This window comes from Corvus hawaiiensis, chromosome 5 (assembly GCF_020740725.1).
Source record: "Corvus hawaiiensis isolate bCorHaw1 chromosome 5, bCorHaw1.pri.cur, whole genome shotgun sequence".
NCBI classification, from domain to species: Eukaryota; Metazoa; Chordata; class Aves; order Passeriformes; family Corvidae; genus Corvus; species Corvus hawaiiensis.
This window is the reverse complement of record NC_063217.1, coordinates 21,254,600-21,280,949: the sequence shown is the minus strand read 5'-3', so window position 1 is coordinate 21,280,949 and position 26,350 is coordinate 21,254,600. Positions and strand designations below refer to the sequence as shown.

The 26,350-nt window shown below is 36.1% G+C and overlaps 1 protein-coding gene across 7 annotated transcripts in view; it reads right to left on the bottom strand.

The window, feature by feature from the left end:
- Positions 1 to 17,310: 17,310 nt before the first annotated feature.
- Positions 17,311 to 26,350, bottom strand: part of PCDH7 (protocadherin 7) — a 270,924-nt gene continuing 261,884 nt past the window's right edge. For 6 of the 7 annotated variants that reach the window (XM_048304313.1, XM_048304316.1, XM_048304312.1 and 3 more), the window contains one exon: positions 17,311 to 21,645. In XM_048304313.1, coding sequence (XP_048160270.1) covers positions 21,266 to 21,645 — 380 coding nt within the window. In that variant the 3' untranslated portion in view covers positions 17,311 to 21,265. The remainder of the gene's footprint in view (positions 21,646 to 26,350) is intronic. The other variant, XM_048304318.1, reaches the window with a different exon arrangement.

Here is a 26,350-nt window from a genome sequence, read left to right as displayed (position 1 = left end):
TTTGGTTGGTTGGTTGGGCTTTTTTTGGAAGTATCCTCTCAAACATCTTTGAATATTCCACTCATATACGCTGTTTATATTCACATTCCTATCTTATCATATATTGTTACCCAGGCTGTTTTACCAAGGGAAAACCATTAGTGTTTCTCCACAAAGATATAGTGCTTCTAGTTTATATGCCAACATGTTGTTACAAGAGGAGCTTGAACTCAGGCTGCGCAGAGATCCCATCTGTCTTAGTGAAATACTGAAGTTTAGTGACAAAGGACCCTCCAGATCTCTGCAGACAGCTTAAATGACAGAATGACACCATATATCCTATATTCAAGCTGTACATGTATGCGTTGGCTCTTTTTGTGTAGTTAACCACTTTCAAATTCTATTCTTCCAGGCCCTCTAAATAACAACAATTGCCTGTGGCTTTCATCAGCACTGCATGAGATTTGTATAAGTACACAGTTTTTTCCACAGGTTGGCATCAAATATGCACAACTAATTTTTAAGGTCATCTTCCAGATGTGTTAGAAGCAGAGAAAATAACACATAGAAGCAGCTATGTCTTCAGATACTGAAAGGGTAGATACTTGGGGATTTGCTTTCTGCAGTTAAGCTCATGCATGTAGGATGTTTTTAATATTTTTTTTTTTCTCAGTACCAGAGGTACACATATTCAATTTCTTCCCTCTTCTTTATGGCACCTATGATTATGAGCCTATGTAGCCTCAATTTCAGTGGTGTTTTATTTTATTGAAAATATCCAAATTAATTTTACCGGAGTAATGTGAAGTAAACATAACGAAGAGGCTTCAGTTATTCCCAGAGAAAGGTCTGTGGAAAATTTGCAAGTGTAGCATATCTCTTGCCCTGCTTATACATCTTCTTGACAGATACTATGTGAAAAACAAAGCAGCAGAATACTTCAAGGTATGTGAGTCTTTGTTGTCTTGAGACAGTATGATTTGTGTACTGTGGCCAGTACATAGTGCAAGCATGCGTGCATGTAGGATGTCTGATGGGAGTGTACTGCAGTTACTTTCTGAGTTCTAGTTTTTCTGGCTAGCAGAACAATAACTGTCACGCACACTAAACTCCAAGACAGGCCTAAGGCTTTGCACAGATATATCTTATTTCTGTTGTTTAAACACTTTCTAAAACTTAGCCAAACTGGTATTATATGACACGGTTTAAGTGGAACTCATGCCCCAAGTATGTTGGAAGAAGAAAGATTTTATTCCTACTGTATCTACTGGCTCAGTTTGTCTTTCTTTGCAGTAGGTCAATTCAATTTTGCCAATCTGTTGTTGGTTCTTTGGGTTTTGGTGGTTTGGTTTTGGTTTTGGGTGTTTTTTTTGTGATTTGTTTCTTTTTTGTTGTTGTTTTTTTGGGGTTTTTTTTGGGTTTGGTTTTGTTTTTTTGGTGGTTTTTTTTGTTTGTTTCTTTTGGTTGGTTGGTTATTTGTGTTTGTGCTTTGCTTTTTGTTTGGGTTTTTTTTTGTTTGTTTGTCTCTTAAGTGCATTTTTTAAATTTTCCAGTGTGGTGTGTTTTGTAGTTTTTGGAAAGTTCTTCGTTCACTTGTTTGGAGCAGAATATTTGGGGGCTTTTGGTTTGGTTTTTGGGCTTTTGTTGTTGTTGGTTTTGTTATGTGTCTTTTATATCTTTGTGCGTGATTTAACTTATCAAGTACATTTAAAAGGGTTGAATGAAGGCCAGTGGAAAGAGGAGGAGGAATCACGGAACTGAACTTCTGACAAGTAGATTCAAATCTGTAAGAGGTATCAACTTTATGTTGTGTTCTCTGAGAAAAATCCAGATTTGATAGTCCATACAGAACCCTCAGCAATAAAGTTTCAGTCCTTACCTGTCCATCTTCTGATGTAGGACAACAGTTTCTGAACTATAAACATTTTATATTACTGACCACTTGAAAACAAGGATATAAATAAAGGAGTAAATAACCCATCATGGAGCGTGGCCCTCAACATCCCTTTGCACTAATGTACTTTCAGGCTCTTGGATTCATCTTACAGAACTGTGCTCTTGCACAATAGTTGCTACAATGTGCCTCTGGGCTTTATTGTTGTAAATAATTACAACCATAATAACAGAAACCAGAAACAGCAGCTTTCATTTTTTTACTTTAGAAAGGAATCTGCCTTTCAGGCATTTTTTTTTTTTTGTTGTTGTATATCACTTAAAAATCTTTTGCCTCCTTTTATTCTATCCTCATCCTTCCTTATTTCAAATTCATGTTCAAATAGTTTCTGTATCTATGTTAATATTTCATTCTTGAAAATTGATTTTAGTGAACAAAGTAACCAGGGTAATTCTTATGTTTGTGAGAATGTGAAATTTCAAGGACAGATATTTGATCAATAATTAAGCTGCAAAATAGAGTGGGCTGAATTCTATCTTTTGCTGTGATCTCCTTAATTTATTCCTCAGTTTATTGTTGTGTATGTAAAAGTTTAAAGAAACATTGGCATTCTAATGCTGTTATGCACTCACTGAGGGACTAAGAGTGATGTGATCAGTCATGATCACTGAGTTTGGTCATGAAAGGGAACACATAGAAAGTGAAAGTGGTAGTGGACTGCCTAAAAAGAGTGTAAAGATCTCTCCTGAACATTCAGGAATCGGTCTAGGAAAGCCAAAGCTTAGCTGAACCTGAAACTAAGGAGCAAGTGAAAGGTATGAAGAATTTCTGTAGCTAGTTCAGCAGCAAAAGAAGGTGTAGGGAAAATGAGGTACAGCTGTTTAGTGGACCAGGTTAGGTGGTTGGTGATGAAGGACAAGGAAAAGACTGAGGGCATGAAAGCCCCTCCTGAAGGGCCACTTGATTTCCTTCACCTCTCCCCATCTTCCTCTTCCCATCCTCCGGATTCCACCTCACAGGTATAACCTCAGGTCTTTTGGGCCCCTTTCACTTACAGCAGATGACCAGAAGCTATTTCTGTATTGTGAAGGAAGACAGGGAAAACATTCTGTGATTAAATGACTGGCTAAATGGAAAAAGACATTGCAGGAGATGCTGTATACTTTTTTTTAATAAGGCTTTTTACACAGTTCTTCATAGTATTCTGAAATCCATGTAGGATGTAGTTGGCCACTCAGAAAATGGATAGATAATAAGGCGCAAGGCTGGATCATTGAGCTCAGAGGGTTGTAAGCAACAATACAAAGGCAAAACATTGGTGTGATGATCACTGTAAGTGGTGATCATCAGAAATGAAAGTGAGGCCCTTTACCATTGCTAATGGAAATGACAGCTATCTGCCACCAAGTTCCCCTGGAGTTCAAACACTCCTAGTAGCCCCAGTCTCAGACCTGTTCCAGTCCTATGTTCTCACCTGCTTTGTACCACTATTTCTAATCCAACATTACATTAAGGGAAAAGCAATTTCCCTCTTGATTCTTGAGGTACAATTATGGTAATATCTTTCCATTCTCATGAAATAATTGTAAATATAAAGCTACAGAATTTATGGGGGTGGGAGCAGAGACATAAAACTCTGTGAATAACAAGAGAATTCAAAATCTCTTCTGTATTCATTAATCAAACTCAACTTGTAATTAGGCCACTCTCTCCTTGTCTTTTCAAATAAGAAATGTTCTGTAGTCTAGTAGGAACATCAAAAAACAAAAGCTGTAAGGAAGAGTAGGTTTGAGGCATATTAAGGCAGCATTGGTCAGTTTATAATAGAGATATGCTGTTCCTAGTCCTTTCTAAATCCAACAGAACTGCATTAGGACAGTCAACATCACCTGTGTAATCTTTTATGACCAGGGAAACAAACTCCTCCAGCTGCAGCTCAAAGGATGCTCTGAGTTGTTCTAACTCCATAAAAACATTCAAAGGATGTGGAGTGAGTGGCACTGAATATTCTTAGGCTAGCTTCATTTTTGTGGATTTCTCACTTTGCAGCCTTTCCCTGTGCCTGCAGTGTTGATCATGCCCTATTCTGACCTGGAGAAATCATAGGAAGGTACACTTGTTTTAAGAAAGGTGGTCAATTGTTATTGTTGCACAGATTGTTCTGAACAAAAATATATTCCCTTCTCATTATACACACAAGAAACTCAAGATTCAGGCAACCTTATGGTATTCCATTTTTTGTACAGTTTACTGAGAATTTTTAAAAATATGTTGTTGAAGATCTGCATTTTAATTATCCCTCATATGCCCTGATTTTTAGTTATGAAGTTTCTTGGCATATCTTGTTACATAATTGGTCACATTTCTGAAACTCTTAGAATATCCTGAGCACTACTGTGCTCCTGGAATTTAGGACAAGCATAGCTGTGTGTACAGAGTTCTAATATCTGTTTTACTGAATCAGTAAGTGGCTTGCTAATATTACTTCAAAACAGCAGGTTTTCTATGCTTGACAAGGAAGTGATTTATTTTCTCAAATCTGTTTTATTAAACACAGTTTAACATAAAATCAAAATCCTAGACCCTCTCCTCAAAGAATATAATGTTTTATGCATCAGCATATGAATAAATGAAATCTCCTTAGAACGAGAAAAAGTTTACATGGTTCCAGTGACATTAATCAGTAAATTCAGTCTTAAATGAGGATAAAATAACTTAATAACACATTAGAAGGTATAAGGTTCACTAATTTCCAAGATGGTAGTTCATTGTATTCACCTTAACGCTTTATCTCTTGCACTCCATTTGGGGAGTTTTAGGGAGGCATATAGCATGCTTGAATCCAAAATTTGGAGAAAAAGTATTCTAATGCAGATGGAACAATATTTCTAATTATTCACTTTTGCCAAGTGATCTATAAAAGATCAGCTCCAGTCATAAGTTTCATGACAAGTGGGAAAATAAATTGTGCAAGATAGGATGCAAATTAGGGACAAGGTTCAGCTGACTACCAGAATGTGTAATTATATTTTGATATGTCACAGAGTAAGACAGTCTAACTTGATTTAAATTTGTAAACTAAAAATATTTGACTGCAAAAATGGTAGGGAAAGGGTGTATAAAAACTGGTAATTCTTGAGAAATGTAAATATAACCTTGAAAAATAAATCTAGAGTAGGTTAGAGAATAAGTTTCTTGAATGCAATTTTACCTTACAATAGTGTAGTGGTGAATTTGTGATTATATTTGTCTTATGGATGATCTGGAATATCCATAAATGCATCATTGGTGGTCTGAGGGAAAAGGATTCTAACACATGACCAACTGAAAAATGTAATAATGTGCTTAATAATCCTGCATAATACGCTGATAATGAACAAATAAAAATCAATAATTATGATCAAAAGAAAATCCCACCAAACAGTAAGACTACTTAAAAAGCAATTCCAACACCAGAGGATTTTAAGGCTGGAATACAGTGTGTAAGCGAAGATTATGATTAAGAGACCTGCTTACTGAACATTTGATTCTGTATAGAGATATTTACGTGCATGATCTTTGTCTGCACACATGTAAATTGCCTATCACAATGTTGATTAATGAATGCAAATTCATCTTTTTTTAAAAGCTACTGATACACTGTAACTCAGCATCTGTGGATGCCAGAGTAATGCTAACTATGTATGTAACATGGATTTAAGAGTTTAATGTGAGAGAATAATAGCCAAACAATAGATCAGCGGTCAGAGCAGTTATACTGTGGTATTTGGTATCACCTTTTTCAACTAAAGTTAAGCTTGCCCTTAAGCACTTGATTGTCTCTTTAGTTTAAGGTTTTGTTTGTGTTATGCTGCCACAATGTTTGATGGAAAAGCAGTGTTTTATTCTCAAACAATACAGACACTAAAACATTGACCATGAGAAGACTGGATTTCTTACAAAAGGCAGTGTGGTGATGTGCAGAGGTACTCATGAGTCTTGACAACATTGTAGAAATAGCCTTTAGTCCCCCCTGCACAACAGCACTACTTTGCTTATTTGTATCTCAGCTCAGAAGAACATTGTACAGTTTGGATGCAACGGACCCAACCATATGATCTTATTTCAAGTTTACAAGAAACAAAATAGGAAGTAGAGAGATAGAGGCAGAAGGCTGGTTTGTAGAACAAAATGAAAAGATGGTAAATTTTTTAAATAGGACAGGTTGTAGGATAAACTCCTCCATTTGTCACTGGCCTCTAGGTAGGGGAAGACACTTTAAATATCACCTTCTGTTTTCTAGCAGATTTAGGGTGTTTTTTTACCCAGTTAGATTTTTTTTATTTTTATTCATCCATTCAAACTATAATGTTGTAACTAGGATATAAGAATAAGGCAGGAAACAGTGTTGAAAGCCTTGATTAAAATCAAGGTAAATTACTTCCACTAGTCTAACCTCATTAATAAAATAATTTGTTTTATCAAAGCAGGCAAAGAAATGTCTCAAGAATGGTTTACACTTGGTAAGTATTGACTCTTCCCAAGCACTTTATCCTTCATGTGCCCAGAATTATGTTTCAGGAGGAATTCTTCCTTGATTTTTCCCAGCAAAAAAAGTTAATCTCACTGGCCTGCAGTTTTCTGAAGCTGACACACTGGTCTTTTTGAAGATGACTGCAATATTTTCCTTTCTCCATTTCTCAGATTTCAATGACCTGTCAAAGATGACTTACATCAGCCATCCAAGAACATCATTCATCTCTTTTGGTACCCTTGGATGCAGCTCATCTGATAACTTGGATTTTCATGTCTGAAGTAAACATTATCCTCATCTAGTATTGTCTGTTCTTCTTTCAGAATCCTTTCACTGAGCACAGGTACCTGGGAGAAATTCTCAACGAAGACTGAGACAAAGGTGGCATTAAGCACCTCATTCTTACACATCTGCTGTCACTAAATCACCGACCCCTTTCAACACTATATTGGCATACTACTGCAGTGCTAGAAGCAAATCTTCTTGACCTTGTCATCCCTAACAGGTTTCCAAGAGAGCTGCAGCTATCTTAACAACATCCCTGCATGGCTGAACAATACTTCTAAATTTCTCTTTAGTAGCTTTAACCATCTTATACACTGCCCTTTCTTTTTTTCATTTGAATTCCACCATGAGCTCTCTGTCTAGTCAGGCTGGCCTCCTGAGACACCTGCTTGTTTTCCTGCGAGTCAGGATGGACTATTATTGTGTTTGGTTGGTGTCTTTCACAACCTTCTTGAGCATCTTTGCCCTTCAAAGATGCCTCCTCCCACACAATCCTACATACCTGTTCCCTGAAAAAGCTGAAAGCTGTTCTTCTTAAGTACAGGCTATAGACTCTGCTTATCTCCTTCATTCTCCTCAGGATCTTTAATTCCACTTATTCATGGTTATTCCAGTCAAAATTAGCATTGAGTATCATGTCCTCAACCAGTTCTTCCTTGTTTCTGAGCAGCTGATCCAGCTGTATTTAACCCCTGGTTGGAATCAGTATTTGCATCAAGAAGCTTTCCCTGACAAAAATCCTGTCATAGTGACCTACCAAAAAATGCCAAAGTGTTCCCCTGTGAGAATTTGTGTCTGTGATCCAGAATTCCTTATTTCAAAATAGCTTCATTCACCTCTTTATCCTGATCAGGTGAACTGTAAAAAACTCCCTTACTGGCTTCTCCATTGATCCTGAGTTGTGAACTCTCAAATTGTTGTCTGTCTCATGGAAGGGCTTGTGTACTTCTGAGCTACTCCTTCGTAGATACAAAAATGTTGCTAGCAAGGATTTTCTTGCTATTTTCTCAGTCCGTGAGAGACTTTTCTCTCTCACAGAAGAGGTAGCAGAGTTCTGTAAACAACCAAACACCTGCAACCTCGAAAAGTCTTGTTTATAGTATAGTAGAAAAATATTTTGACAATGGACGTTTTAGGATTTTAGCCAATCACCCCAAGGGATGGCTGATCCTTTGTCCAATTAAACTATGAAGAAAAAAGTCTATAAAAGAGTTTGTAAAATAATTAAATAAATCAATCTTGCTGCAAAATTCCTGCTTGTTGGATCTTCTCTCCTCCTCCCTATGGCTGTGGGACACGGTAATATACCTTAGGACATTTTTTTTAATACTCCTTCACCCTTTTCTTACCCCCTTTGTCCTCTTCTTGATATGCCTTCCCTGAAGAATGTGTGGGTACACACATTCTTACAATAACCATCCATTGCAATAACCTATTTTTATGAGTTGTCCCACCACAACTGAGTAATTGGAATGATGTTGTAGATGTGTAAACACATGTATGGTTGCAGTCTTTGCTGTTTGTTTCCCTGGCCATGTGCATTTCTGTGTATATAGCATGCTTGAGATGGACCTCTTTTCACCCTGTTTTATTACTCTGGAATTCTTTCCTGCACCTGTCACCTGTCCACTATTTCTTTGCTTGACTGTGGGTTGATATTTCCTTCCACATCTGTTCCCAGGTTAGAGCTCTACTCACCAGGTTGGTCAGGCTGTTGGAAAAGCTGCTCTCAACAACTTTGTCTTCAGCTCTGCAAAGGAGGGCCCTGTGGTCTAAATCCAAAATTGCTGTTAAAGACATCAGCTACACAAACCTCTAATCAATTTCCTGAAATAACTGGGGCCATACACTATAGTTTGCAAATTTTTGTGATGAACCAGCTATTGAATACAAGCTGTGGCAATATCATCATCTAAACCAAAAAGAACACTTTGCAGAACGGATTTCTCACCTGTGGATTATGTGATGATTTATTGTAGCTGAGGATTCGGTCAACAAATTTCCATGCACTCCTGTTAGATGAAAACTATATGTTTTTATAATCTCTAAATATCATCTCTGTATGCATTCTTGGTTGCAATAGGCACTGGAAGGTATTATAATTTTTCAGGACAGGTTTTAAATCTCACTTTACTTTCTCTTTGAACTAAATTGCTGCTGCTCTAAGGTCACATATTTCTTTCTTGTGGATTGAGAAGGTGGAGCAAGGGGAGAATTGAGATACTGCTGTCATGTATGTTCAACCCTTGCTGTGTTAATCTAACACTGACTGCTCCTTTTTCTCCCCAGGAAGAACTTTTTTAAGTCTCTAAGTACTATTGAGAGCAAGAGGGTAAATGTTCTGTAATGACTTTTAGGCCAACAAGAAAAAAATAGAAGTTTCTGGGAAAGTTTGAAGAGGAAAAAACGAACAAAAACCTGTCAAAGGAAAATTGCGTTCCTTTGCCTCTTGGACAAAGGTATTCTGGATATTTAGTGTAATTGGGATAATAATGCTGTATATCAATAACCAGTGAAATAATACACACCTCTAGGTCACAGTTACAATAAAATCATGCATTTGGGTAGATCCTTTGCAGCTTTGAAATCACTGCAATTCAGTTCTAAGAGATTTCTTTTTCAAGAAGAGAGGTTTAAAATATTTTAAATTGTTAACATTCCCACCAAGTCTATATTAGAGTGCACTAGAATCTGGTATATCCAGTAGGGAATGGAATTTATTGCAAAAAATTTAAAAACACAAAGAGGGCTGCCTCATTTTTCCTGCTTCCTTGTAATTTGAGTATGCTGGGACAAGCTCTTTTCAGATTTGTCCCTATGCAGATTTGTGGAATACTCACAGATTTTACCGGCTAGCGCGCAGAGTCTCAGTGCCTGAGGAAACCTGAGTCGTCTAGAGGGACGGCACAAGCAACCTGGCACTTCAGCAAGAACGGCAAATGGCAGCTGCAAAGTCAATACCACCGTAGAAGCAAAGACGTAGAACTATAGCCTTTGGCTTTGCTTAATTCCTGCAACTAGAAGCTTTCAATCAGAGACAGACACACAGACGTTTTTTGCAGAACGGATGCAGAGCCAACAAAGGCGGGGTCCCTCTTGTGCCCTCCTTTTATTCGGAGAAGGGGAAAGGGGAGGACTGGGGGCGGACCCGGGGTGAGCGGCCAATCAGACACTGCTGAAGAGTTTGAGTTACATTTGGTTTTGCCCGCGCTTGGAACACAGGAGTTCAGAGCACATGGCAGAGGCAAGTCCTGGCTTGTTTGACCAGGGAGGGGGGAAGGGCAGCTCGGAGCAGGCAGCAACACAAATTAATTCCAGTTGCATAGGTAAACTGAAACAGAATTTCAGTAGTTATTTTTCAGTACGTATATTCTGCTGCAGTGATCCAGAGGCAAGATATTTTTTTCTATGACTGAAAGATAATGAAGTTTTCTCAGGAGTAGGGCATGAAAAATTGTGTAACTTGTCACATCTTATATTAATAGACCTATTCTTATTTAAAAACTTAGTAAGAATTTGATCTATTAAAAAAATGAGTGGCAGCCAGATTCAAGGATTACAAATAAGCATCTTTAGCCATACCTGATTCCTTTCCTTTCCACACTTCTAGTGTGAAAACAAAGGACAGAAGCTGTAAGAGTTTGCAAAGACTGCTTTCTGGTGCTCAGAGGCAGAGATCTCTCATTGAGGCATGATATCTGATCCTAGCTTTTTCTACGGAAAATCAATACTCTCACAAAGGTGGTAATACATCTTTGGAGTTGGGGTATGTCTCCTCCATGTCAGACAGGACATTTTAAGTTCCCCAGGTTTAGAGAGTTAAGATTCTCCTGTCTAACCTTGTGTAGAGTGTACCACAGTCCACTGCCCTGCTTCATGCATTGCAAAAAAACCTTTTATCAAGCCATATGAAAATAATGGAACTAGTTTTGAATTATTTGAATAATGTAGCAGTCACATGTAGGATAACTTGGTTATCATCTCTGCACAGTGCTGCTTTTTTTATAGTAGCAATGTCCTTTGAGAAAGATGGTTTCCCTGCAGAGAAAAATAACAGAACTTGTCTCTCAACAGATATGCAGATTTGGCACTTATGACATTATTGGTGATAGTACAAGAAACTTCAAACACAGAGAGATTTGAGAGATCTGGTTGGGAGAAAAAAAACCCTTTTTGTTTTCATTCTTAGGTAAATTTCTGTAGTAGTTTTCTTTTAGCACTAGTGGCAACCATGCTTAGAAAAAGCAAAAAAAAAAAAAAAGTTATATTTGTCTCCTTTTGAGAGCTAAGTATGAATTCATTTTGATCACTTAAATAACTGCATTTCTGTCTCTATAGCCTTTCAGCTATGTAGTTAATTAAGCCTAACCCAAATGTCCAGTTTCTCAATTCTGGATACTTTTAGTATCCCGAATGCACTTTGCTTAAGGCTAATGTAATTCTGTGTAAATGCTATCTTTTATTTATTTACTTTTTTTTTTTTAAGGTTAAATGGTATATATATCCCAGGTCTTTAACTCGTGCTACCGCATGGGGTGTAGGGAGTATTTTGTTCTGTAAGTCAGAATTTGAAGAGTTCAGAAGTTTGAAGAAGTTGCAGTACCATTGCTGTCAAACAATGATTTTTATATAGATGATGAACAGCACTGGTATTCTGAATAATTCTTAAAAGAATATTATTGGAAATGAAACTAATGTACCTTCACATAATAATCTTGTTATTTCCTGCCATGTTATATGAGAATGATTTTTGAAAACTGCTGCCTGATTCTAAATTCTTTAAACTAAAATAATCCTAACTTGTATTCAGTGAAATATTTGTTATGTGTGTTAGCTTCATGAGTATCACTCTAGGTTTTAAATAAAATTTTAAAAATTAAAAAAAGTTTAGTTAATCTCAAATAATTGCAGATTAACCTGCACAGATCCTAATGACTCCAAAATTAAGTCCTATGAAGACACAGTTGTTTTCTCTAATTGAATGTGAAGGTGAAGAAACACTTTTTTTAATGTCTTTGGGAGGAAAAGTATTGTGTCTTTTCATTAATATCAGAAGATACAGCAGAAGTTCTTATTTCATCACTGATGCAAAATATTTTTGGTGTCATATTTGATAAAACAGACATATCCAGACACTCCAAACATCACAAATGCCATCTGGTGAGACCTCACATATTACTGTATACTTCAGCTATTTTCTACTATCTTCTGTTTCATATTTGTGTTCAGAAGTATAAGGTTTAAAACAACAGAAACCCTGGGAAAATTGACTGCAAATGTTTTTGGTTTGCTTTGCTATCCATTTTTGTCTATATGAATCTCCACAATCAGTAGTGCACAAGGTAAACACCTGTCACTGAGTTAAATAAATGACTCCCTCTAAAACCTGTGGCTGTTTACATGTCCAAATAAGTCTGGTAACAGTCTGTTCTAGTGCTTGTAACCTACATAATTCTGTGAGTCTGGATGTGTGTTTCCTGAGACACTGAGTTTTGGAGTTTAATTGGTAAGTTTATTGCAATGTGGATTAAAAAAAAATCAAAGTTCCCCCTCTCCATTTTCTAATTTTTTCCTGTTGAAAATTTTCTTAGCAGGAGCCTTGCAGCAGTGGATTTCCAAGGAGTAATTGTGGTTAGGCATAAATTATTTTTCGTCACTCTCTTGAAGAAACAGCATCAAAAGCACTAACTATCAGAAAACACTTCCTCAAGCAAAGCTTTTTACTTTCTTAGCTAACAAAATAGTGGTGCTGAGGGCTGAGGTTTTTGTTAATTTTGTTTCGGTGAGTGTTTTGTTTGGAGTTTTTTAGAGAGAGACGGGGACTTTGAACACAATATTTTGTTTTCAATAGTGGTTAGTATATCTGTTTAGGTAAGAGAGTGGGAGAAACAGAGGTGCCATTATTATGTTATTCTTACTTACATCCTTCATAAAAAGAATGAATCTAGAAATATTGTGGGTTTTATTTTATTATTTATGTGAGCCAAATTCATGGATGCATCCCAAAAACTGATCTCTGACAAAAAGCTAAGAAGTTTGATTCAGTGTGAGAAAACACACTTCCATATATCTTGAATCCAGTACTTGATAATTTCATATGATGATTCATAGCTGATTTATTAAGCAAAACTAATAGTTTTCACCACTTCTCTTCATGCCATTCATGAATTTGTATATATCACTGTCAAACCTCTCAGTTCTCTTCTCTGGGCTGAAGAATCCTACCTTATTTATTCTATAATTTTGATCACCCTAATAAGTATATTTTCTAGTATTTATATTCTTATCTATATAGAGCAGAAAGGTCAGAACTGTAAAAAATATGTAAAAAAAATGATGCACCTGCATCTTTGTTTAAGCAGAAAAATTTATTCTGTTTGACAACCCTTACTTAATACTAAGCCTTCATTCTGTTTTGTTGTTTTCTTTTTTGAGTGACACTGAACAGTAAAATTCTGGAATCTCATCACTGTGTAAGGAAAGACAAAATGCATTTTTTCTAAGTGTTGCTAAATTTATTTTATCTGCAGTCACTCAGTACAGAAAAAAGTATTCTGTACCTCTCAGATGTGGCCCCAGTCCATGACAAGCCAAACTCTCACCATTAATTCTTTCTGAATACTCATTCTGATTAGCTGAATTTTATTTGGAACAGAAAAATGATATTTAACTTCTATATTAATATGTAGTATTTGTGGCCAATACATTATAGCACCTTATAAAAGTTATAATACAAACCCCTTGTTCTCAAGCCAGCACTTTTGCATCATATCCCCTCTATTAATTCTACGCCCTCCTAAATGAACATGTCACACTAGATGTATCATTAATTACCCATCATCATTTCACTGATGATGCATAAACACAATCAGAATATTCATCAGGGGATCCAAACTCATTTGAAACAGTCTTAACTTACCAGGGTTGGGCAAAAGATGATTCCTTCTTTCTTGCATATATAAAGCACTATACTTCAGAGAGACCTGGGCATTTGTGCGTTTTCCTTGCATCTCTACATAAGGCATAAATTAGAATCAGTAGAAATGTACAGCTTGTTATTGTAGGCTTGTACATATCATGTGGTTGGTCCTTTATCACACAGAGCAGCTTTTCGATCCTCTCTGGAACTCAGGATAATTTTTTTTTCTCAGCATAGCACCTGAATATTCTAAATTCAAGGCATATTTCGTGTTCTATCACCTATAAGGACCCTTTTAATATTCAAACATGAAGTTATGTGTGAGTGAGTCTGCCATAATTTCATGCTCCTAAAAATAAGGGTGGCAACATGATGCCTGCCAGATCCTCAGAGGTCAGACTGAAAAAAAATATGAAATCACCTGTTGTTCCAGGGCTCTCTTCTACTTCAGTGCAAGGTGGAGAAAAGCTAAGTAGGTGCCAAGTTGATTCCAGGTACTGTCAGCAAGAAGAGATGAAGATTAAAAAAAATGCTCTGACTTTTGTTCTAGCCGCCTATGTGAGATAGGAAAATCAAGAAAAGTTGAAGCAGGTTTAATAATTATTCAGTTTTCTAACTGTGGTCTCATACACTGTCTTACTAAGTGGTAGACACCAATTTATGTATTTTGTTCTCTCTTAGTAAACCTTAGAATAAATACAGGATCTCCTGCTGCAGGTCTTTTTTGCCCAATATTCTGTCTCTCTGACACAGAATAGTGACAAAGAATTTTCTGGAATCTTAAAATCTACTTCAAAAGCAAGAGGTGTATGTACATATATGTACAAACATGCACTTATCCAAGTTGTCCATCTGTAACTTTTTTTATCCTTCTTCCACTTTTGCTTGTGAATTTTTCAGCCTCTTCTGTTTTGATAAGGCCTAAATAATGAACCATTAGCATTTGCAGCAGTCTGTGGATCTTTTCAGACTAATATCTTATTCCTATTTCTTCACATCTACTTGTCTTATCAAATATAGATTCAACTAACTTCGAAGAGATTACTAACACCATAACTTTGCCACAGTTACAGCCAGCTTCATTTTCTGGAATCATGTAACACAATTACTATGTAAGGAGAAAAAGAGTCAGGAAGATGATTTACCCCAACTAGACTTACTACAAGTTATAAAACCTGTAAGTACCTTTGGAAGAAGTAAAAGCATACACTTTTGTGGGGAAATGATAGAATCCAGTATTCCTGTTCAGGGAATTCTGTAGATTCTTGAAATTGTTGAGAGGTAGGTAGTAAAAAGACACAGATTTTTTTTTCCTTTTGTTCTAGTCTTCCCTTCCTTTTCTGATTCCCCACAGGATTGGGAAAAACTGGTGATTCATTGTTATTTTAGCTATTCTTTTCATGACACTACAGTTTGTTGAGTGTAATTTTACCAAAGGAGTAGTAAACATGGTATAAACCTGCTTTTATACTACTTTGGCTACTTGTTCCTTCTGTATTATCCTTGAAAGCACAGTTGAAAAGTGCTGGGGGTTTTTTAATTCTTTATTATAACGTGAAGATGAGAAAGTTGGTTGCTATCCTGAAAATAGAATAGAAATATGAAAACTATATCTTGCCTATTTTGTTTTTCCAAAACTGTCTTCTCCTACAGTGAATGCTGTAGAATTCTGCTAAAATTTGTTTTAGTAAGCTTACAAAGAAGGAATACTAAGATATAAATATTTTTTAACCATTACCTAAATCTTCAGAAACACCACCTTAAATTGAATCACATGCCTTATAATTAGAAGGAATCTTTTCTCATCAATTACAGTACCATACCATATATACCTACAAATTATGCATTAATATCTCCCTATTTTCGAATCCTTAAATCAGTTTGAAAATCCTAAAGGGATATATTTCTATCAATTCTGTACCAATTACATTATACCTATTTGCTGATCTTTGTTCCCTTTTTTCCCCAGAGGCTATTCCATGCAAGTACAGAATAGGTATTTTGCATTTTTTCCTCCCCAGTTTCTTGGTAAGTATATCTGTCTTTAAACGAGATGTACTTGTTTTAGAAGAAAGAGCTGTATGAACTGCCTGACTAGAATCCTACCATTTTACTAAGGAATACACTCGTCTAACGCTACTGTTACTTTCTTTTTTAGCAAAGGCTAGATGATTTTCATATTTATGAACTATTAAGCATCTTCTATACACTCTCCTCAGGAGGCTCAATAAAGACATGAAATTATTTCTGCCGAGATCACATTTATTAATTTCAGTCTCTGCATAAGATTTACATTTTACTGCTACACAGGAGGGAGAAATGAAGACAGGGTTAAAGGGGAGCATAAATTGTTAGCTTTTGCTAGTTTATATCATCCTCTCATACCACTCTTAGTGGTTCAGGAAATTTATTTTATCTTCCTGCAATCACTTTCCTGGATGCAGTGGGTAAACAAGAAAATGCAGACAAAAGACAAAATAAACAAACATAAGGTCATGCATTGCATACTACAACTAGTACAAAATAAACTTGAAAGATTGATTGAAGTTACTCATTAAAATACTGCTACTGCTGAAAGAGGTGGAGGGGTACCTCATTCAAGTGCAATGGGGGAGATCCAGGGTCAGGTGGTGAACTGAACTCTCTCCATAGGCATGTAGATTCAGAGCTCTGCTTGTGGAAGGAAGAATCTTCTTTGACGCATCCATTAGAGAAGATCAGGAAATGTTAACTTAAAGCACATTCAGAGAAAGAAATTTGCAACATAAAGTTTATTTGAAAAGAGTTCTGGCCAGTTTGTATTCACAAAAATCAAAGCCTAATCTGTAACTAAGGTAAAAGGATACAAATGATGTTCACTGGGAAATTGTATGCAATGGTGTGCAAGGTCTCTGTAGTAATTCTTTTGCATAACACAGAGGCAGGGGGTAAGAGGAGTTTTGACCTTCGATCCCTCTCCCCACAAACACATTTTTCACATATTACAATTGATGAAAATTCCAACTTAATGGCTGTTTTGGAACCTGCTCTTTTAAAACAAACAAGCAAGCAAGCAAGCAAACAAAAAAAGACCAAAAAAGCTATGTGTGATCCAGACAGCTAAGGAATAAACTCTTTCTCCTTAGATGTTCCTTTTTGAGGAAAGTTTGTTCTTGATCTACAGTTATGCTGAGATGGATAATTTGATTCACAGCTAGACAGAACTGGAGGCTTTTATTTCACTTTTTTTTCTGAAATTCTGCATTAGTTATGTTGTTTTTCTCAGTATAGATGCTCCACTGACGTTTTAGGATTTGCTAATAATTCTAAACTTCTTGGGAAAAATAACAGCCTTTCTGATAATAGGAAAATTGCCATTCCATAATGGAAACACCTGTACTTTTAGTAAAGACTTGTTATTCCACTTAATAAGAAGGTTTTGAACACATCTTAAAAATAAGCCCTTTTGAACAGTAATCAGAAACAACTACTCAGGTTACAAGTACTCTATTTCTGCTATGAAAATAGTCATGTGCTGTCCTGAGTGATAATAGCCTCTATCGAATTTCACTCCATAGGCAGGTAAAACTTCAGCTACCTCTGCAGCTGAATCTGTGGCCAGTTACTAAAGCAGTGTCATCTTTGCCATTCAAAATACCAGTTAAATATTGAAACTAGCATGTGATTTAATCTAGTAAAATTGGAATAGACTGTCCAAGAAAGTAAACTGGCAAATGGGCAACCAGTTGAACATGTTATATTTTAATTTGAAGAGACAAAAATGACAAGCAATTTATTTACATAAAACTGTACAAAAACAAATTAAATTATGTAAATATTTCATAAATAGAGGTGGACTAGCATTTAATACATTTTGCCATGTTTAGCATAGTTGCGTGCATAGTGACTCATAATAAACAATGATAAATTGTTCTCTGCTTCACTATCAACATCCAAGTTGCAGAACAATAGTCAATGATTAATATTACAAACAGATCGTACCACACTGAATGCAAGTGCTTTAAAATTTAGGAAAAAGTTGTCTGAAAGCATACCCCAGGTAGCTGGTGAATGTTGTCTTCTTCCTAGTGTTTATGCTCTTTCAGTCAGTAATAAAATTTAACTGATAGGCTTTCATTTCTATTGCTTTTCTCATCTGCTTCTTTTCTTAAGGAAACTGTATATTTATCACCAATGAAACAAGGAAAAATATTTTGTTGTTCAACTTCCTAACAAGTGTTTGGTGATGGCTGGATTTATGGCAAGACCTTTATCCATATTCATGATTTTTCTGCTTGACAACTTCTAGGGTAGCCTTTCAGCCAATCATTTCAATCCCATTTAAATTCTTCCCCCACATAAAAATAATGTTTAACTTTTTTTCCTGAAACTCAGGCAGCAGGCCAGTCAGAAACCATATTCAATAAACATAGTGGGTCTGAGATCTGGAATAAGCCTTAGATTTTAGACCAAAGCTATTGAACTTTCTAATACATATAAAGTTATATATTAACGCATCAATCTATAAAGGTGCCCTAATGTAAATACATGCAAAGCTCATTTGATTTTCCCATGGAAGGAAAGAAAAAATATGATTTCTATACTATACAACTAAAATGTGATGAAGGCTAAAAGCAATTTAAAAAAAATTAATTGTCCATTTTCCTGGCGACATGAACTGGTGACACCTTGCTAAATAACTATCATATAGACTGATCATATTTTTCCAGGCAGCAGAATTAAAAACAAATTAAAAGAACCCCAAACCCCACACAAGTAGTAATAAAAAAATCCTCAAGACCTACTTAAACCACAGCCTTGTGTTAATAATGCTTAAGACTGGTCCATTAACTGAGTTTGGCAAAAGGCTTGTTTTTAAATATATTATTTATAATTTCTCAGAAAATAAACACAGGTAAATATACAGGTTCAAAAAAGTTGGGAATAGCCCCTTACCCCTCAGTGTCCAAACCCAACTACCACTTTACCATAATAATAGGTATAAAAGGCACAGTTGCATATTTTGCATTCACCCTAATTATTTTTTATAGCTTTATTTGTTTATTTTTTATACAAAAGCACTCTATTTATGGAGTGGCACCAGATTTAACCTATTTCAAATAAAGAGGAAAAATACAAACACAAAATATATTTGTATGTCATGCCAGGTCAGAAGAGTAATCAGCATATTAATAGTGGCTAGTTCCACTAGAATTACTGTGAATACTTACAGTAGATAGAATTTTTTAAAAATTCTTTCACGCGCACTTTAGATCTAAGGAGATGCACACAAGAAAATTATTTCATGACTGTCTTATGTGGTGCAAAAATTGGTGAGTGACTGCTGATCCATTTAATCTGAAGGTCTACTATGACCTGTATTATTAGCCTTGTAGAAAAAGTGTCTAAGAATATATGGAACCCAGCTACCTAATTTATTTTCTTGTGTGTAATATTAAATAAAATCTTATTAAAGGAAATTCTGTTGAACATTTATGTTATGCAATTGTGTATTCTGTTGAAACGTGCAAGAAAAATGTGTATACATTACATAAGCATTTTTAGAAGCATTTTTAAACAGGTACTTACAGATTATACAAAGCAGTAACTGCTATCGCAGTCTCATAACAAAGTACTAGCTTGCATCTCTCCATATTACTTAAATAATTAAACATAAAAATGTTCAATCATTATTAATCTTTGATTTTAATATTTTCTTTCTAAAATGTGTCCATTCATCATAACTGCTATACACAAACTAATGTTACTTGAAGAAAGTAAATTTGAGAGAGGAGAATGAAAAGGCCAGTAATGGCACACCCCACTATGTGGAGAAGTGAATTCAAAAGATAAATGTGATGAGTTGTTTTGATTTACCAACCTCTACCTTAGGCTGTTTATGGTTATTTCTATGCAATTCTTCAAAGCAAGAAACTACCCAAAGCTACATTAAGACTACAGTTACTAGAGAGCCATCTAGCCATGCCTTCATGCCAGGTTAAACAGCCAGGGATCTGAACGCTTTCCCCCTCCTTGAGCTGTCCTTGCTGTGTTGTTTGATTGTCGCTTTTGTCTGAATGTCTGAGCTCGGTCCATGATTATTACTACATCATCAACTACAAAGCAATTGGTTGATGTTCTGCATGTTTTGTTGCTTTTATTGCACAAAAACCTGTTTCATTTCCTCTTCCTTTCAAAAAGCACTCACCATGAGAATTGCTACAGCTTTTGTATATCACAGTAGCTTGGACTCCTTTTGACTCATCTTGACCTCCTAGGTATCTTACCGCTGTTTATCAGACCTTTTTTACTTACGCTAAATGTTCTGAGTCTTGATATCATTTATTATTGCACTTCTCTTGGTTTTAATGCACTTGGTTTCAGGAAAGCTTTCAGTATCATCATTTTTGACATAATTGAAGCAGTTGATAAGCTGCAATATGGATGACAGACTTAGCAACCACACCTTGCAATCTGAAAAGAGGCTTTTGTATCCAAGTTGTAATGTTCTTTTGTTACTGCATTATCCCACCGTCCACCTTTTTCCCTCCCATCAAGCATTCCCATTAACACAGCGTTCTCTTATTATTTTTAAATTTTGATCTTAAAAATTCCCTGGAACTGGCATATGCAGCATATCATATGCAGCATCTGCTGCAACATATCATGTCATTACAAAAAAAGCACATCAGTTCCTTTGGGCATTCAACTGTACCACATTGGAAAAAAAAATTGTCATCTGGGCTTGTGATCTGTGCTGCTGTGCAGAATGTAACTGAAGGTGTGCTATGAGTACATGTGGTTCTTTGTGAATACATTAATGTTCTAAGTCAAGCCCCAATACTTAGCAGTTCCCCTGATCCATTGTGTGATCTTTGGCCTTTTTGTTATTACAATCTTCCCAGCTAAATGTTAGTCTTGCCCAAAATAATGAATTCAACAGTTTGTCATTGCTATCCTACAGTATAAGTGTTAGTAATTGTGTTTACATTGAAATAATCCTTACAGAGAACGAGGAGAGAAAGAGACACAGTTAGACGCATTTGTTCAATGGATAAAACAGAACCAGAGTTCATGAATCACAGGAAAGTATGCCATGTTTTTGACTGCAGTCTCAGGCTGAAGGAATTTCTCTTGCTTCCAGCCTCAGATGAGAGGTGAGAATATTAAAGCTGTGGTCTTCACAAAGTGCCTATTAATGATTATTCCTTTATATTTATCCTATATCTTTATGGTTTCTGAAGGATTGTCCCTGGTGGGGATCAGCAATATTCAGATGGTATGTTTTGAATACATTTTCCCTGACCTGTTATCCTCAACAAGCCAGATGACAAACAAACAAAATGAGTGGCTTAATTCATGCTTCTGCAGAGGGGAAACAACAGTGTGTTGATTTCTTTTTAATCAAGCTTGCTACTATGGGAAGAATTTGCAACCACAGATCTAGGAAAATAAAAATCAGCAAGGGGGTAATTAGACATGCAAGTAACAACAATGTTTTCTACATTGTACAATATAGTCAGGCAGACAGTATAATTACATGCCTGCTATGGAGGCAGAAGTGGCAGGCAGATCTTTTGTCTCTTTGGTGGCCCCCTCTTTTTTTCCTCATTTTTTCTTAAAATTGTTGTGATTTTAAGACTTTTGCCCCATTTCTTTCTTATATTATGAAAGAACTTTGTTGCTGCTTTTTAGCCTACAGGTAAACTTCTCTTCTAGTTAGAGTATTGACAGGAGATGGCTTGTATTCCCCTGTCTGTGTGAGGGGGATATCCTCTGGATTGCCTTCTTCATTTTTGCTGAAACTAGCTGCGTTGAAGGTCTCATAGGATGAGGTCAACTTTTTGTTAAGGAGGTTTCTGTTGCGATCACCCATGAGGGAGGCTTCTCCATTGGCCAGCTTTTCCTGACTGCCCCGTTCATCGACAGGCATAAAAGTGGAGAGTTTTGGCTGGCTCTTCTGCTTTCTCTCCGGAGAAGTGCGGACTGGCATCCAGCAGGAGTCTGAGTGGCCATATTCATCACATTCTCGGGTGCACTTCCCTGTTAGGGCTACATCTGGTAGAGGCCGTGAATCTGAAAATAAAAGAGAGTTGTCTTTACAAATTAATATTAAAATTACTTCCATTGAAACTGAGAATCCTTAAATTCACAAAAGGTATTTTTAAAGGTCTTGGTAGGAAGATTGCAGTAAGTTCCTCAGTAATAATTTTTTCACACTACATGTGCCCAGAGGCAACAAGCAGATCTGTACAGTTATTCTCAACCTTAATAATTGAAAAAAAAAAAAAAATGCTATTAATCCTCTTCCTGTGCTTGTAAATCAATTCCAGAAGCATTTGGCATTAGGTACTGAATTAATTTTGATGTCTGAAAGAGTAAAACAAGCACTTAATTCCATACTGCCAATTTTCTTGACATTATTAAAAATACCTTTCCTTGAATTTTTTTGTAGACAATACTCTGAATTTATGTGAAAGGATCCTGAGACCCTGTACCCTGCAAGTACTGACAAACTTACTTAATGCCCTGCAAATGAGCAGATCTGTTATTGACAAAGGGACTGAATCTTCATATAATGTAAAGCTCTGCTTGTATTTCTGAGGATTGGGCACTTGTTTTTAGTCCACAATATGTTACATAAGTTGAAAAATCAGTAATTGTAGGAGCATACAAAACCCCTTCTATGGGTTATAAACTTTATCAATCTTACAAATAAAGCTGTTCTGTGTGTATATATGTATGGTAGGGCACGGGATGAATCTGAGTGCTGCCTTAAGAGAGACACATTTTATGTGTGACTTGCTATGTTAGAAGGTGTCCTACTCCAGATCACTAAGCTTTCTGTACCTGTAAGAGCTTTCACTGAAAACCAGCAAAGTTCAGGGGCCTGCAGGATTGACTCCTACCTGTTAGCAATGCAAGTATATTTAATACTTGTATTTTGATACTTGCATACAACTGAATTTAAAAGCTACCTCAACTTTTTTAAGGAATGGGTAAGATTCTGAAACCTTGCTTTTATTCAGTTATAGTGTACTTTATGGTCTAAAGGAATAACTGAAACAGCCTACAAAGTAACGACATGATATTCAAAAAAAGTTGACAAAGGACATAAATCAAAAAATAAAATTTTCAAGTGTGTTTGATATGACTTTCACATGATATGATTTATTCCATGAAATATTTAGGTTTGTTTTATAAAAAAAAATATCTTAGAAGGAAGCAAGGAACTTCAACATGGAAACATAATCAGGTATTTCATATGGGCTGTGGCATCTTTCTACCTTCCCGCTACAACACCAAAGTTCTTTTGAATAGTAATTTTTGCCAGTAATACCATGTACCTTATAAAAAACACTGTCAAAGGCCTGCTCGGCCTTAATTTTATTACTTCTATTTTTCCTATTTCTTTTTAACTTTGGCTGGTAGATTACCTTCTCAAATAATGACAATTCCAATCGTGAGTTTTCTATAAACTGATAAAAAGAACACTGCTGAAGATAAAAAAAACCCAGACCAACCAAATAAAAAACCCCACACCACCAAAAATACTTTTCTCTTCCAGAATAAACCATTTTAATTTAAAATATTTACAAACAGGTGTTTGCAGAGAAAGCATATTTCATTTCAACATCTGTAAATTTAATCCTGATAGAATGGCAAAAGCTCTTGAAAGTCAGATTTATCTTCATCATGTCCTGATTTTTTAATACATCTAAACATTAATTTAATAAATAATTTGTTGCAGTACTGTAAAGTGTGTACATTATTTACTGCTGACAGGTGTCAACATTTTATAGAATTTACTGTACATATTCTGAAAACTGTATAAATTTTAATATTTCAATGAAATATCACTGAATTTAATGAGGAAACAGCCCTGGTGTCTATATAACTGAGTAACCCTGTATCTAAGATGTGTAAGGCTGGGAGGAGGGAACTGAGGGGTTTTTTTATTTTATTAATTTTCTTTCTCTAATTTATTTTTAACACTTTTGCATTTAGACTTAATTCCCACTTTTTTTTTTCCCCCCAGTGAAGAATGCAATACTGTGAAAACTTATCAGCCTATCAGTTTTCAGAAGACTGTGTTCTGCAGACATACACAGAAGATGGAGATGGTAACTGGAAAATCCTCTTTTTGTCAGCTAAATCAGCATTATTCTGACTCCCCTTAATGATAAGAAGCCTAATTAACTGTTCAGCTGCCCTGATGTGCTTTGATTTTTAAGCAGAATTTTTCATATTTTTACAACAGTAAATCCCCTTAAATCTCCATACACTACTCAAACCAGCACCTTATTTCCAAAAAGTGGCCATTAAACATTATGCTTGCTGCAAGTATTTTACTTACTACTCTGACATAATATTAGCGACGGCTGATCAAAGCAATTTGTCTGACCTTTATTTAAAACACAGGAATATATGTTTGCTGAAAAGAGTTTCTTTTGTTGTTGTTTGAGTTTGGGGTTTTTTTAGATTGAAACAATTAGCATCTCATTATATCGGATGGTGTCTTTTTAGCTCAAACAAACTTCAAGTCAGCAATATGTGGGTTCGTAAAAATCCTTCCCTTGCTGGTGGTCCTTGAATCATACACTTGAAAATGTACCGTTTTGCATTGTAGCACTTCTCCTATTCACTTCTGGACAAATACTGGAATTCCTTATTGTAAAGCATGAAGACTTACAGTACAATTCAGCCTTACAGTGCTGTTTTTAGAAACAAAAACATCCAAGTCAGTGTGTTGCTGAGTTTCCCTGTTGGGTTATGTGATAAACTTCATCTTTACATCTACAGAAGAGCTCAGAGAGACACTGGAAGAATACTACTAGCCCAAATACCCTGATAGACTACTCCCAGGACCACCATAGGGCCATCAGACCCTCAAAGGTCCATCTGTCCAGGCCCAGAGGAACAGATTGATGTATACTAGCAGGTAGGAACTCAAAATAAGGATTCAGGAGGAACAGCCATCTCTCTGTGTAATGGGGATTGCTGTCTAGGTATGTAGCACACATTATAAGATATGGGGGAAAGGAGATTGGATTAGCACAGGACTTGGATGATGTTTTGGGGGAGAAACCAAAGGGAAGACAAGTGAGGAGTTTAGGTGATTTGTGGAGGCACAAGAGTGGAGAAATAGAGATATAAGAGGATAAAATGGCCAATCATATGTGAATAGTTTGCTGGCTAATAAATTTGTCTGGTTATGTCCTGTGCCTGATGAACATCATCTTTTCTGTCTTATTAAACTCCTTTCTAACTCTTTGCTGGGAATGGGCTCTCTGTTATGTCTGCATGTATCGATATGGGTGTGTCCACTCTCACCAGTGGATTTTCATCCTGTCCAGCCAGAGAAGAGGACAGAATGAGGCCACTGGTGCTGTTTGTGTTTCTGTAAGGGCTTTGAGTGTCTGTGATCCGTGTGGACAACTCGGTATATATTTGGTGTATGTGTGTGCTCTGTGGATGTGCCTACTGGGAATATATCTTCATCTTTGCTACTGTTTGGACTTGGGGTATGGAGCAACAGCAGCAGCCTCATCTCCCTCAGGATGTCAAACTCAGTGTCATATGTTTTTCTCTAAAACACCTTCAATTAATGTTTGACACATACAGTTAATGCATCCTTCTGTTCCATTGCTTTCTTGCATCTGTTCTTAGAGCTTGAATCAGTACAGCATTTAAGTACAGATTTGATCTAACATGATTTGAAACTTGTTGCATTTTAACTGCTCTTCTGTTTAAAAGATTGACATAACTCCAGCACTTGTGGTGGGGGGGAGTGGTGAGGGAAGTGGAAGGAGGAAACACTTTATGTATGAGTGTGTATGTTATATCAGAAGATGGATGAAACAACCAGTGCTGTCTGGACTAAACTATTACCAGTATCTAAACTAGTTAGTAAAGGGAAAATGGGATGCTATCTATACATTGCACTTGACAACAGTCATTTAACCTCTAATTTGGATGAACTGCTGCAGCACTTTAGCTACAGAATAAGTAACTATGTTTTTGCTAATTCACTGAAACAGACCAACCCTCTTTTGCAGAGTAGAAACTCAATGCTTGGCATTTTCAATTACCTAGCCAAGGAGTTTTGAACAATCTCCAAATTTGAAAATAAAATAAACTTACTCTTGTCCTTTAGTATAATTTGTATTGAAACATGTCTATCTCTAAGTGAAATGCTTTTTTAAGTGCTTCTCAGTTTAGAAGTTAAACACTCTAGTAGTGACCCCCCTGAGAGCTGACAAGTGTAATGCAGTATGACACAGCAAAGAATTTTTCAACACAATTGGCAAATCATCAAGGGAGAAGCCCAACAGATTCCTACTGCAGTTACATATCTGGAAACCAAGTTAAATTAGTCCTTAAAATGCCCCTTTTTAACGAAAAAATATTTATCACAATGTTAATTAGTGAGAAAGATGTGTGATATTTCTTGTTGTATAGAAAGCTGTAGATTTGGGATTAGGGTCTAACAGTTTACATAGATGAGTCAAATTCAACCTTTTATCTGCACAAAAAGATCATCAGAAGACATCATCAGAAGATGTCCTCTCAGTTATTTTCAAGCATATCTTCTCATGGTGATTCTAGATCAGAAGCTGGTGTTGCTTGACAATTTTTTTAAACTTTAGTAACTATGAATCCAACAAATCCTTAAACATTTGCAGCTAATTTCTGAGACAGTGCTATGTTTTATGTTTTCCATAAAACTTCGTACAGAAGAATGTAAATGGAGATATTTTTATGTATGCTAATGTTTCTG